Genomic DNA, 13,636 nt, shown 5'->3' with positions numbered 1-13,636 from the left:
ATGATGCTCCTTCAGGCAACAGGGAACCTTGCTAACTTGTCAGTTCCAACAATTGGTGTAAGATCATCTTCTGATCATAAGAAACCCGTGAAGCGTTCTGTTCCTTCTAGCTGGGTTTGGCGTAGACTTCCTTATTACTGAATAAATCTTGTTCAGTTTTTAAGTCTGTGGCATAGGTTTGCAGGCTCAGCAAAACGCTGTCCCCAAGAAGCTGTCTCCATGATGTTTTGAGTTTAGTGACACTTGTGATTGTCAGGCTGTCCTCTTCCCTTTTTTTTTTTTTTTTTTTTGCGGTACGTGGGCCCCTCACTGCTGTGGCCTCTCCCGTTGCGGAGCACAGGCTCCGGATGCGCAGGCTCAGTGGCCATGGCTCATGGGCCCAGCCGCTCCGCGGCATGTGGGATCTTCCCGGACTGGGGCACGAACCCGCGTCCCCCTGCATCGGCAGGCGGACTCTCAACCACTGCGCTACCAGGGAAGCCCTGTCCTCTTCCCTTTTATCATCTCCCCATCCATCCTGGTCTTTAAACTCTCTGAACTCCTCAGCAGGCGTGCACCGTACCTTGAGTGTGGTGGTCAGTTCCTCTTCAGTCAGCACCTCCTCCTGCCCAATCACAAATAACAAAAATGTGAATGTATTAGTTACTAACCAAGCCATGTGAAAAAGTAGGAATGGCTGGCATCAAGAACTCAAACTCTCTCATTTCTGTTTCTTTCTGCATGTTGGCTTTGTCCTTTCAGATAGGCATACTCCGTGTCCTGTGAGATAGCCTTACATATGTTTCAGACCTCATACATCTAAGAGGAAAGGAAAGTTCTCTCTTCCAGAATCAGTTGGAAAAAATCCAGAGATGTATCTGTATTTCTCTGGAAGAAAATCGCTGTGGCCTAGAATGGGCAAAAGTATTAGAATTGGCCTAGTGTAGGTCACACCCAGGGTATGAGGTGGAGAGAAGTTTCTTTTCCCTTTTTAATAAAGATGGAGGGAATGTTAGATAAAAATGTGATCCACTATGACACGTTAAACACAATTTTTCAGTCTTTTACATATGTCTTTATAGTTCTCTCCATCCCATATGAACTTATCTTCTATATCCCAAGCAGATAGATGAATTTTCACTGATTACATTTTCACTTGACTTCCTATGAATGACATCTTAATTTTATCAGTAAAAATGTCTCCAGATCACATTTCGAGATAGAAAACCCTCTTGGGAAGGTTCTTAATAGCAGGCTTACATATTTATAATTGCTACATGATAACTTACAAATCATAGGGAGCGTTGTTTCTGATCTAAGTTCTTGCCTGTTCTTTTTTCTGGCTCTGTGTGTGGAGGAGTGGTGTGTGTGGGGATAGGGTGGGCATGGATAGGCATCTACCTATTGATACTTTGGGTCTTTTAAGCCTCTACCCACTGAAAAATTTTAGAGAATTCCACCTATAGTTTCTCTCATTTGTAGAATCTACACAGAGATCCCAAATTCATACCTTGCTTGATCTGAAAGAATTAACCTTTTTCATCTGTTAAGTTAGAACAGTATATAGCTTATATTCTTTTTTTTTTTTTTTGCGGTACGCGGGGCTCTCACTGTTGTGGCCTCTCCCGTTGCGGAGCACAGGCTCCGGACGCGCAGGCTCAGCGGCCATGGCACACAGGCCCAGCCGCTCCGCGGCATGGGGGATCTTCCCAGACCGGGGCACGAACCTGTGTCCCCTGCATTGGCAGGTGGACTCTCAACCACTGCGCCACCAGGGAAGCCCGCTTATATTCTTAATATAGAATATGTAGTATATTTATATATACTGACACTCTCTATACATATACAGTACATGTACTGGTACATATAGATTTAGGTATTTAGAAATTGAAGCGATTTTACACTTAAGACACTTGTAAGTTTTCTATTCAGTTGCTATATCTTGTGTTAGGATTTTAAGAAAACTTTTAAATGATTTAAAAATGGTTTGTATTGCCATGTAAAGTCATGAATGACAAAGGTTCTGATTTGTAAGAAGATAAAGAATGCTTTAAACACAAGGTGCAGTTTTGGGTGGAGAGGATTTTTTCACTTAGAGTTTTGAGAAGCTGGAAAGGGGAAGTGGGATATGATGAGGGGAAACAAATTTAGTTGTTTTTAGGTTAGGACAGTTGAGGAGCTGCAAATGTGAGGGGAGAAGAATTAGAACACTGTAGGTGATGGAGGACAGAGATGGTAAGCACAGAGAGGTATGGACAGGCCAAAGTAGCAGTTCAGCAAGAGGAGTATAAAGGAGAATTTAGATACTAGGGGTGAGCTGATTGAGGATAACAAATTGCCTGGGGATCAGTAGAATTGGGTTCATGATATGGGCTAGGTCAGAAGCAACAGATGACGAGCCCACCATGCAGAAAAGGAAGTTTGCTTGGCAAACTAGAGACTGGGCCAGCATTTAAGGGCATGACTCCAAGATCAGGACACTTCTGAGTTGAAAATGTTGACCCAACACAGGGATTAAATAGGATCCTTGTTAGTCTCTTTTGCCTCTTGTTGCTGATATCATGTATGAAACCAGGAAGGACCAAAATCAGGGTAATTACTTTCAAGTATGATCTATACTTTGTTATTCAGGAATAATACATTTCTTAGGAGAAGTGTGGCTCAGCATGAGCACCATCTCTAAAGGTGCAGCTGGTGACTGTCAGTCATCTGGGCTCCCTAAAGCATGGTCTCTTGAAGGGAGGTCAGAACACGTGTCTCTGTGGCCACCACAGCAACCTTTGCTAACTAATATTTTCCAATCTGTTAGAGAAGTTCCAGAGAAGACTCTTACTGGCTTAACTTGAATCAGTGTCCTCTAAATCAGACAGTGTCCAAAGGATTGGTGTACTTTAGGTAAGCTTGGGTCTTGTGTCCGTACCTGTGGCATGGGTAAGGTGGAGGGAGAATGGGAGTCAACTGCCACGAACTGAATTTGCCACATGAATGTGGAATTCTTTAACCAGAAAAAAACAGTAATAGATGCTGAACAAGAAAGAGATAATACTATCTTTAATACTGCTTTCCTGTACTGAGTTATTTTTTGTTCGTTTGTTTTGGCCAGGAGACAGTGTAGAAGATGACTATAAAGGAAAACAGAATGAAAACTCTAAAGCAAACAGAAAGGCAGAGCCTGTTGTGTTTTTGTTTTTGTTTTTGTTTGGCTGTGTTAGGTCTTAGTTGCTGCACGCAGGCTTTCTCTGGTTGCGGCAAGCGGGGGCTACTCTTGGTTGCTGTGTGCGGGCTTCTCATTGCAGTGACTTCTCTTGTTGTGGAGCATGGTCTCTAGGCACGTGGGCTTCAGTAGTTGTAGCACACAGGCTCAGAAGTTGCGGCACGCGGGCCCTAGAGTGCATAGGCTTCAGTAGTTGAGGTGCATGGGCTCAGTAGTTGGGGCGTGCAGGCTCTCCGGCGGGTGGGCTTCAGTAGTTGTGGTGCGCAGGATCAGTAGCTGTGGTGCGCAGGATCAGTAGTTGTGGCGCACGGGCTTAGTTGCTCCGCAGCATGTGGGATCTTCCCGGACCAGGGATCAAACCCGTGTCCTCTGCATTGGCAGGTGGATTCTTAGCCACTGTGCCACCAGGGAAGTCCCGTAAACAGTTTTTTTTTTTTTTTTTTGCGGTACGCGGGCCTCTCACTGCCGTGGCCTCTCCCGTTGCGGAGCACTGGCTCCGGACGCGCAGGCTCAGCGGCCATGGCTCACGGGCCCAGCCGCTCCGCGGCATGTGGGATCCTCCCGGCCCGGGGCACGAACCCATGTCCCCTGCATCGGCAGGTGGACTCTCAACGACTGCGCCACCAGGGAAGCCCCATAAACAGTTTTTAATACTAAATATCTTATGATATAGTTGTGCCAAATTTATGTAACTCCCTGTTGTTGGACATTTATATGGTTTCTAATTATTTGTGTAAGAGGATATTAAATGAGACTTTATTTTGTTGTCTTGGTGTTATAGTTCAGGCTCCAAAGTTGAGAACAATATTTAACAATTACCTCTGTATTTTAATGAAGGCTGTTATGTTACTCTTATAGGACCTGCTGAGAGATGAGACTGCTTTTCACCCCCTTATTCTCTGTATATCCATTAATATACATATACATAGGTATATATATCCATTCATTTACATATGTGTATGTAAACGAATAAAGATTTCTTATAAGAGGGTGGTAGAAATGCTGTGCTTCTCCCTCATATCCACATATATCAGGAGATATATATATCAGTCATAGAAATTGGGGTTGTCTACTAAAAAGGAGGATTGAGATTTCATCCCCAGTTTGAGGTTTGCTAATCTGTAGAAATGCTTGAGCTGTGCACAGGGAGCGAGATCTGAGTAGATCCTGACTGAACTGGGCATGATATGGGAGTAGGCATGAAAATTGTTGCCTGACTTTTCTTTTTTTCCTTTTGCTGCATTGGGTCTTCGTTGCGGTGAGCAGGCTCTACTCTTAGCTGCGGTGCGCGGACTTCTCACTGCAGTGGCTTCTCTCGTTGTGGAGCACAGGCTCTAGGCGCGCGGGCTTCAGTAGTTGTGGCACGCGGGCTCTAGAGTGCAGGCTCGGTAGTTGTGGCGCACGGGCTTAGTTGCTCTGCAGCATGTGGGATCTTCCCAGACCAGGGCTCGAACCCGTGTCCCCTGCATTGGCAGGTGGATTCTTAACCACTGCGCCACCAGGGAAGCCCTGCCTGACTTTTCTTGAGAAAATTCTGAAGGTTAAATCCTACTGGAATGGAGCAAAGAGAGAAAGCTGTATTGGGAGGACCTAGTACTTCTAGAGTTTGGAGGTGCAAAAATACTGATTTTTTTTTTCCTCTGTGGGCTTAAATAAGTAGAACAGAAGGTAGCTGGGATAGAACTGTCTTATAAGAATGTTGGTTATAGGGCTTTTATTTTAGATCAGTTTTAGTTTTACAGAAAAAATGGAATACAGAGTGTTCTCATATACCCCTAAACCCCTACGCCCAGTTGCCCCTTTTATTAACATCCTGCACTAGTGTGGTACATTATCAAAGCTGAACCAATATTTTAATTATTAACTAAAGTCTGTAGTTTACATTAGGGCTTGCTTTCGGTGTTTCACATTCTATGATTTTTGACAAATGTATAGTGACATGTACCCACCATTACAGTATTATACAGAATAGTTTCACCGCCCTAAAAATCTCCTGGGTTCCACCTATTTATCCCTCCCGTCCCTTTCCATAAACTCCTGGCAACCACTGATCTTTTTTCCTGTCTCCATAATTTTGCCTTTTTCAGAATGTCATATAGTTAAACTCATACAGTATGTAGCCTTTTCAGATTGGCTTCTTTCACTTAGTAATATACATTTATTATTCCTCCATGTCTTTTCATGGCTTGATAGCTCATTTCTTTTTAGTGCTAAATAGTATTCAGTTGTTTGATGTACCACTGTTTATTTCTCCATTCACCTACTCAAGGACATCTTGGTTGCTTTTAAGTTTTGGCAATTATGAATAAAGCTTCTATAAATATCTATATATAGGTTTTGGTGTGGACATAAGTTTCCAGCTCTTTTAGGAAAATACCGAGTGCTGGATCATACGATAAGAGTATCCTTGTGCAAAATTTGTATAAACATAAATTTTCAGCTCATTTGAGTAAATACTGAGGAGCATGGTTACTGCATCATATGGTAAGAGTGTATTTAGTTTTGTAATAAACTGCCAATCTGTCTTCCAAAGTGGCTGTACCATTCTGCATTCGCACCAGCAATGAGTGAGAGTTCTCCTTCCACTTCCTCTCCAGCATTTGGTGTTGTCAGTGTTTTGGATTTTAGCTGTTCTAATAGGTGTGTAGTGGTATCTTGTTTTAGTTTGCAATTGCAATTCCTTCATGACATATAATGTTGAATCTTTTCATATGCTTATTTGCCATCTGTATATCTTCTTTGGTGAGGTATCTGTTCAGATCTCTTGCCCATTAAAAAATTTGATTGTTTTCTTACTGTTGAGTTTTAAGAGTTCCGTGCGTAGTTTGGATGCTGGTTCTTTATCAAATATGTTTTGTAGATATTTTAAACCAGTTTGTGGCTCGTCTTTTCAATATAACTGTCGTTTACAGAGTTGGTTTTAAATTTTCTGTCTTAAATTTGTGTATTTAAATTTACATGTTTGTTACCCTGTTGGGTGTAGGGTTTTGATTTGCTTGTTTATATTTTGAAGCTTTATTATATTATTTAAAAACTTTTATAATATAGCAGTTTTGGAGATCGTAGTTGTCCTTCCTGACCATTGCTTTATATTCAGATAACATAAAAAGGTCTATCATTTATTGAGCTCTTCTATTGTGCCAAGTTCTGTGCTAAATTCTTGGCATACATGTTCTCGTTTAATCCTCCCTGTTTTTTCTGAGATAAAGATGTCTTTTTTTTTTTTTAGTAAGATAGAATTGAGAATGGTCTTTTTTTTTTTTAAATAAATTTATTTATTTATTTATGGCTGCATTAGGTCTTCGTTGCTGAGTGCGGGCTTTCTCTAGTTGCAGTGAGCGGGGGCTACTCTTTGTTGCGGTGTGTGAGCTTCTCATTGTGGTGGCTTCTCTGGTTGCGGAGCACAGACTCTAGGCATGTGGGCTTCAGTAGTTGTGGCACGCGGGCTCAGTAGTTGTGGCTTGCGGGCTCTAGAGCACAGGCTCAGTAGTTGTGGCACGCGGGCTCTAGAGCACAGGCTCTGTAGTTGTGGCTCACGGGCTTAGTTGCTTCGCGGCATGTGGGATCTTCCTGGACCAGGGCTCGAACCCGTGTCCCCTGCATTGGCAGGCGGATTCTTAACCACTGCGCCACCAGGGAAGCCTTGAGATAAATATGTCTTATCTTCATGTCTTTCTTTTTTTTTTTTCTTCTCTTTTTATATCCACAAATCTCTCTGCCCTCTTCATTTTTATATATTGCCCTGCCTCATACTTCAGAGATTAAAGCTACTAGCCTAAATCTTCATCTTCCCAGATTAAAATCTATAAACCTTTTTTCTTTTTTTTGCGGTACGCAGGCCTCTCACTGTTGTGGCCTCTCCCGTTGAGGAGCACAGGCTCTGGACGCGCAGGCTCAGCGGCCATGGCTCACAGGCCTAGCCGCTCCACGGCATGTGGGATCTTCCTGGACCGGGGCACGAACCTGTATCCCCTGCATCGGCAGGCGGACTCTCAACCACTGTGCCACTAGGGAAGCCCTATAAACCTTTTAACTGCAGCAACTTTCTCCTTTTTCTTTTTTGCAAAGACGACAGTTTCTAAAAGAACTGTTCTCCTCCAATCAAAGACTAGGCACTCCATTTGAACTCTCTTCTTCTCAAATATTTTGTTCCTTTCCTTAAACCCTTTTGCCTCTTCCACCTTTCCTGTCTCATTAGATTGTTTATCTCAGCATGTAAAACTGCTCTGGTATTTCCCACCTTAAAATAAACCTTTCTTTAACACTATATTCTCTTCTAGCTTGTTCCATTTCTTTAATTTGCTGTATGGCCAAACATTTTACAAAGAGTTGTCTATATGTGCTTTCTTCAATTCTTTTTTTCTTTTTAATTTCAAAAAAATATTTTTAATCTGTAGAATGAAAGCTCCCAAACATGGAAAAGGTAATGGAACGTAAAACACCCCGGATGGACATGCTGGGCCCAAGTGTATAGTGAAGAGAGGACAGTTTCACGAGGTGAATTCCCGGAGAACGTGGGATAAAGAGTGAGGGAGGTTACTCAACCACCGACACCTGTGGGAGCATCAGACTGAAATCCACAAGGCCACCCTCTCCACCCAGGAGAGGCCTGCCACCCGCCACCTCCTCCACTCAGTACTCATGCTGGTATGTGCTTAGTCATCTGGCATACAGGAGACACTCAAAACAAGTCGGGTGTTGTAGGATTTCAGAATGAAAGAGAAATCATGAAGCAGTTGTAAATACCAACAGGACCTGTTCAGGTGAGAATTAGAAACAGTTTGCCCTAGGGGCAGCATTTTTTTGTGCCAGAGTCAGCATGGGCCTTATGGGAGTGGGGAGGATGGACCTCTAAACTGTGCCCTTGGAAAGGCTCCAGAAGGATGTCCTCAGGTGGTGAGAGCCGGCATTGGCACTTGAAGGAAGAAGGAGATTGTCAGACTGGTCCTCCTTCCAGGCACCTCTTCTCCCTCTGGCCCCCTTCCCCGGACCCTGCCCCACAACATATACACATTCAGCTCCTCTTCTTCCTTGGGCTGTCCCATTACCATCCCCATGTTCCTCAAGGGCAGGTCCTCCTGCCAGAGCAGGAATTCAGGGCCTCCAGCTAGCTCCAGATACCCATGACCAGATTCTACTGAAGCTCAAGCTGTATTACCCACAACTCCCCGCCATGTGCTCCCTGCTTCACCTGGTTTTTGCTCCTCCCAGGAGACCTGATTCCGTGGTTCCTTGGCTGGGCAAACTGTGTACGTCCTGTCTCACCCTAGACATCTATGCATCCAGATCAGACTCATCTTTCCAAGGCAAGCACAAATGATCCGCTTGGGGGAAGATCATCCATATTCCTCTGAGGACAGGAGTCCATGTTGATCTGTCCTCTGGTTTGAGGTACTCAAACTTAGTTCTTCCTGCACCTGATAGTCTGTCCCCTGAGGTGTCACTTGTCAAGGTCATTGATAAGCACCATGTTGGATCCATGTCTTTGTTCTCATCTTGTTTTTTTGCTCAGCAGCTTTCAACTCAGCTGAAGGAAAACATTCCCCTGAATATTTTCCTCTCAAGTCCATGATTACACATTCCCCAGGCTTTCCTTCTACTTCACTGGCTGCTCCTTTGTTCTCCCTTTGCTGGCTTCTCTTTAGGAGAGTCGTTCCTTGAAATGTTGGCATGCCCCAGGGATGAATTCTCAGATTTGCGTTTATACTCCTCAGGTATCCTCTTCAGGTTCATGCTGTAAGTACTGTCTATACACCAATGACAAGTGTTTATTTCCCACCCTGACCTCTCTCCTGAGCTTCGGACTCCTACATCCAGCTTTCCCCTTGGTAGTTCCTGTTGTACATCTAAGTGGCATCTCTAATGAACCACGGCTCTGTGGACCTTAGGGCTGCTTTCCCAGCATCCATCTCAATTCTTAAAATTCATTCTGATCTGATTTCTACACTACTGCTCAGCTAAAAATGCTTTTTAAAAATTCATCAAGCAATTCCATATTGCCACAGCTGTTTACTGGATACTTTTCTGACCTCATCTTTCTTCTTAGTAGCATGACCATGTTGTCCTCTTAAAACAGTCCTTTCTCTTGATTTCTGCAGTCTCCTGGCACGTTCAGTATTACTTTTCCTTTCATAAGAGTATTTGGCATTCATCGCATGTGCTTCTCTTTCTTCGTCTTCCAAAGCCAGATAACCACAAAGCAAACTTAAAACGATGCAGGTATGCTCTTTAAAACTTTTTTGTTAATTACTTCGTAAAAATGGTGCTTTGTTTCTGTCGTTTTTTTCCCCCATCATTTGTGTGGCTGAATGTTTTCCCATGTTCATGTTTGTCTTGTGTTCTTTCCTTGGTGAACTGTCTATGTTTATCTAATTGTGCTTTGCTATTTTTCACTATGACTTGTATGACTCATTCTAATTTGAATGCCATACTTTTTTTTGGAGACTGCATTCTCCATCCAGGAGTTTGGAAGCAAATGAATATATTCCCTTTTCGGCATCATAGAAATTAATATTTGAACAATTCTGAAGACATAAGTATATTTCTAATATCTTGTATGGTCTTTTGGCAAAATTTTTCTATTTGTATATAATGATTGGCATATATTTTATTTTATTATTTTTTTTTTTTTTTGCGGTACGCAGGCCTCTCACTGTTGTGGCCTCTCCCGTTGCGGAGCACAGGCTCCAGACGTGCAGGCTCAGCGGCCATGGCTCACGGGCCCAGCCGCTCCGCGGCCTGTGGAATCTTCCCAGACCGGGGCACGAACCCGTGTCCCCTGCATTGGCAGGTGGACTCTCAACCACTGTGCCACCAGGGAAGCCCTTGGCATATATTTTAGAAGCTATTACTTTAATTTCTGTGAGATTTAGTGATGGGACCTTTCTTTTCAATTTGGTTTAGTAACAAGATTTTTTGGAATGCAGAATTGAAAGCTCAGTAAATAGGTAGTCTAAGAATACTCCCCTCTCCTCAGCCCCATTATTGAATCAGGTGCTATGACTCTGCCATGACCTTACTAGGTTAATTATATGTGTGATATTTTAATTTCTTAACAATTTTGTGAGAAGGAAAACGGTTAGTTACTATACTAATCTTAAATTTCAGCACATGTCTCAGTCTTAAAGTAGGGGCAGTAGTGAACTGATGATATGTTAATAATAGCAAACTTACATGTGTTCTGGATTCAAGAATCTTTTTCATGCCTCTGTGCCCTTGTTTAGGCTGTTTGCTCTGCCTGGAATATCTTCTCTTACTCCTGCTTGGCAGGATTAACTCCATTCTGTGAGACTCCACTTGGATGGTCATATAAGATAGTGTTCCTAGTTGGATGGCATTCATATCCCTGACCATTCTGCATTGACATTTTCTGTTTTATATGCTTTTCTCTGTATTGGACTAAAATCTTCTTGAGTGCAGAGAACGTGTTTCATTTTCATATTCTAGTACATAGTACAATGTCTGTCATGTAATATACATTCAGTCAATAAGGGTTTATTGAAATGAATTGATGAAATGAAATTAATCATGGCAGGTCTAGAAGAAGTTGTTTAATACTTCAGATAACTGATTGAATGAGAACTTAGTACCTGTACTTTAACTAATGTGGTAATAGTTTATACCCAGAGCAAAAATAATTACATATTTTCCAGGTAGAGTAACAGGCTGGACTAGAGTGGGTGAGAGATTTACTGCTGGAGAAGAGAAAGAAACAGACAGTAGGTCTCAAGGGTGTGATCTGTAGAGGAGAATTCTCTCCTGCATGTCCATACACGTCCGTCTTAAATATTATCATTGTTTTCCTGCCCCCTCCCCATTATCTATATACTTAAATCTCTACCAAATCTGTTTTCCTATTAGTAGAAGTGAAAAGGAAAAATAAATAATGGTAGTAACCTAGTGGTAATAATACTGCAGTCTTGAGCTGCTCTAGAGGGTGTAACGTTCTTATTCTTCATATTTCTCAGCACCCATCCTAGAACATCAAATTGAAAAACAAGTTTGAACTTTCTTTTTAGGGGTACACAGTAAGGCATGAGTACCATGGATGGTGCCAAAGCTTCTGGAGGTCAAAGAAATCTTTCTTATATCACTTCTTCCTCCCCACTCTCACTGCCTATTGGGTGATAGAAGTAACTTTGATTCTCTGGAACATTTTGGTAGATACACTTCAACAAATAATATGTAATGCCTGTGTGTAGTGTGATGTGAAAGCATAATACTTACCCTCAAGGTCTTTCCACTAGGGGGTGTGGGAGTTTGGGTCAATGAAACATGCACATATTGGGTTGGCCCAAAAGTTCATTTGGGTTTTTCCGTAACACCTTGCGAAAAACCCGAACGAACTTTATGGCCAGCCCGATATTATAAAGTATGTGCTGTAAACCTGAAAACAAAATCCTGTGGGAATTCTCAGTAAGAAATGATCAGTATCACAATCAGGGATGATAAGGTAGGGGATGGGTTGTTGGTGAAGTTGATGGGTTCAGGTGAAGAAAATAGGCAAAGGCACAAAGGTAAGAAACCACGGTCTGTTTTGTGAACCGTTAAGTCTAATTAAACTGTAATCTAAGGTTCAAGTAGGGTTGAATGGAAGATAAGTTCTAGGCCATATTAAGGAAGACTGTAAATGATAAGTAAAGTTTTTTATTTAAGTAGGTAAGATGAAGCTCTGGGGGCTTCAGAACTGATTTAGAAAGATGAATCTGCAGGACCACATGTAAGATACTACAATCTGACCTAGAAACTGGTATAGTAGTCCTGGCAAGAGATAACGAGGGCCTGAAGTAGAATGTAGGCAGTAGCAGTTGAAAGAAAGGAAATGATGTGTTGGCACAGATAGACTATAAGGATCATGTAAACGGATTAGGTGTAGGATACAGAGACTTGGAAAATATCTGAGGTGATGGAGTAATAATGTTATTAACAAAAGTAGGAGGAAGTAGTTTTGGGGAAGGTGGTGAGTTATAGATATACTGATACGGCACATTATACATGGTGAGGTGCCATGTAAACAGAAATATGGGTTTGGGAGAGATGGAAGTTAAGATGTAAATAGATTTAAAAATTCTGTGCTTGGAAGTGATAGCTAAGGAAGGAGTGAAATTTCTTTCTAAGGGTTGCAAGTACAGCAAGAAGAGTAGTCTGAAGACAGAGTCTTTGGGAACATCCCCTTGTAGAGATAAGAAGTCAGTATCATGAGGGAAAGTGAAGAAATAACAAAGTAGGAAGGATTAATCATTGCCTAGGATGGCTCTTGGCAATAAGTCACTTTATTCTATGTAAGAATCTTTTCTCATAGGCCTATTTGTACTTACCATAGCATACATTATAATATTCCTCTATAAGCCTAAGATAATTTTCTCCTTCATCTAAATTTCTTCTTTTTTTCAGGAACTTAATCCCATTTAAATAGGAATATTAGATAACTGGGTTGAGGTGTCATAGTGCCTTTAATGCATGTACTATAACTGTGATAATTAAACTTGGTTGTAGCAAAAGATAAGAATATAGTCACAGGTGTTTACTTATCATACATTGTTTAAGAATTACAAAATAACCTCTATTACAGTGTTGTTCACTATTTCTTACATGTAAAATAAGATACTGTAGCTTCTCTATTGTCATTTATAAGGCTTCTAGGTTAAAGTAGCAATTTTGATATCAGTTTTATTTAAACAGGTGCTGTTTGCATTTATTCAGGTTTTTATTCATCACTTAACTTTATAGGAAAACAATCTCAAACTTAGAATATGTGCTGCTGAAGCAAGCACAAAACTCTAAAACTTAGAATATCTGCTCTTGTAAAATTAGGTTCTTATAAAACCTTAGTGAATGTCCGAGGGTTGACTTATCCATACAGCAGACGTGCAGCAGCCTCAACACTTTAAAGCTTCATTTGGCGCTTAGAAATAACAAGAAAAATCTCTTGAGCCCAAAATCATTGTTTAAATAAGTGTGCAAATGTAAAATACATTTCAGAAGGATTAAAAAAATTGTTTTGGTGCTCTTATTCCTTACAAATATTCCTTGTGAGCAGTTGACTAGGACAGAGCACTTAAAGTTTGCTCTTTTGTATTAATGCATGCATTATGGTTTTACAAAGTAATATAGCTTTACTTTTTCTGATAACACAAGTATTTATGCCCAAGGTAAAAAAAAATAGACCACATTAAAAATCATTAAAAGACTCAAATTATATTCCTAACATTCAGAGAAAACCTATGTTAACATTTTGGGCCTTTTTCTGACTTTTTTCTTGTGCTTACATTTATACACAAGCGCCTACAAAATTAGGATGATTGTGTTAAGGTACTTTGTAACCAGCTCTCTTTCAGTTAGTTATTTTGTAGATATTTTTCCATATCAGTAATACATAACAATACTATTTTCATTACTGCATAAAGGTAGTATATGAATGTATTGTTTAATCAGTCTCATGTT

At 41.2% G+C, this 13,636-nt stretch overlaps 1 protein-coding gene across 16 annotated transcripts in view; it reads left to right on the top strand.

Annotated features, from left to right (window-relative positions):
• ABI2 (abl interactor 2) overlaps positions 1-13,636 on the top strand; it is a 111,933-nt gene that overhangs the window by 16,357 nt on the left and 81,940 nt on the right. The window contains exon 1 of one of the 16 annotated variants that reach the window (XM_089915947.1): positions 7,626-7,840. The exons of the other annotated variants lie outside the window; for them this stretch is intronic. Coding sequence (XP_089772073.1) covers positions 7,835-7,840 — 6 coding nt within the window. The 5' untranslated portion in view covers positions 7,626-7,834. Of the gene's footprint in view, positions 1-7,625; positions 7,841-13,636 lie in introns of those variants that run through there. 16 annotated transcript variants of the gene reach the window in all.

This window comes from Delphinapterus leucas, chromosome 8 (genome assembly GCF_059928025.1).
Source record: "Delphinapterus leucas isolate spDelLeu-1000000601 "Yukka" chromosome 8, BTC_Dleu_Yukka2, whole genome shotgun sequence".
Taxonomy (NCBI): domain Eukaryota; kingdom Metazoa; phylum Chordata; class Mammalia; order Artiodactyla; family Monodontidae; genus Delphinapterus; species Delphinapterus leucas.
Note: the sequence above shows the minus strand (reverse complement) of the source record. Positions and strands in the feature narration are given on the sequence as shown.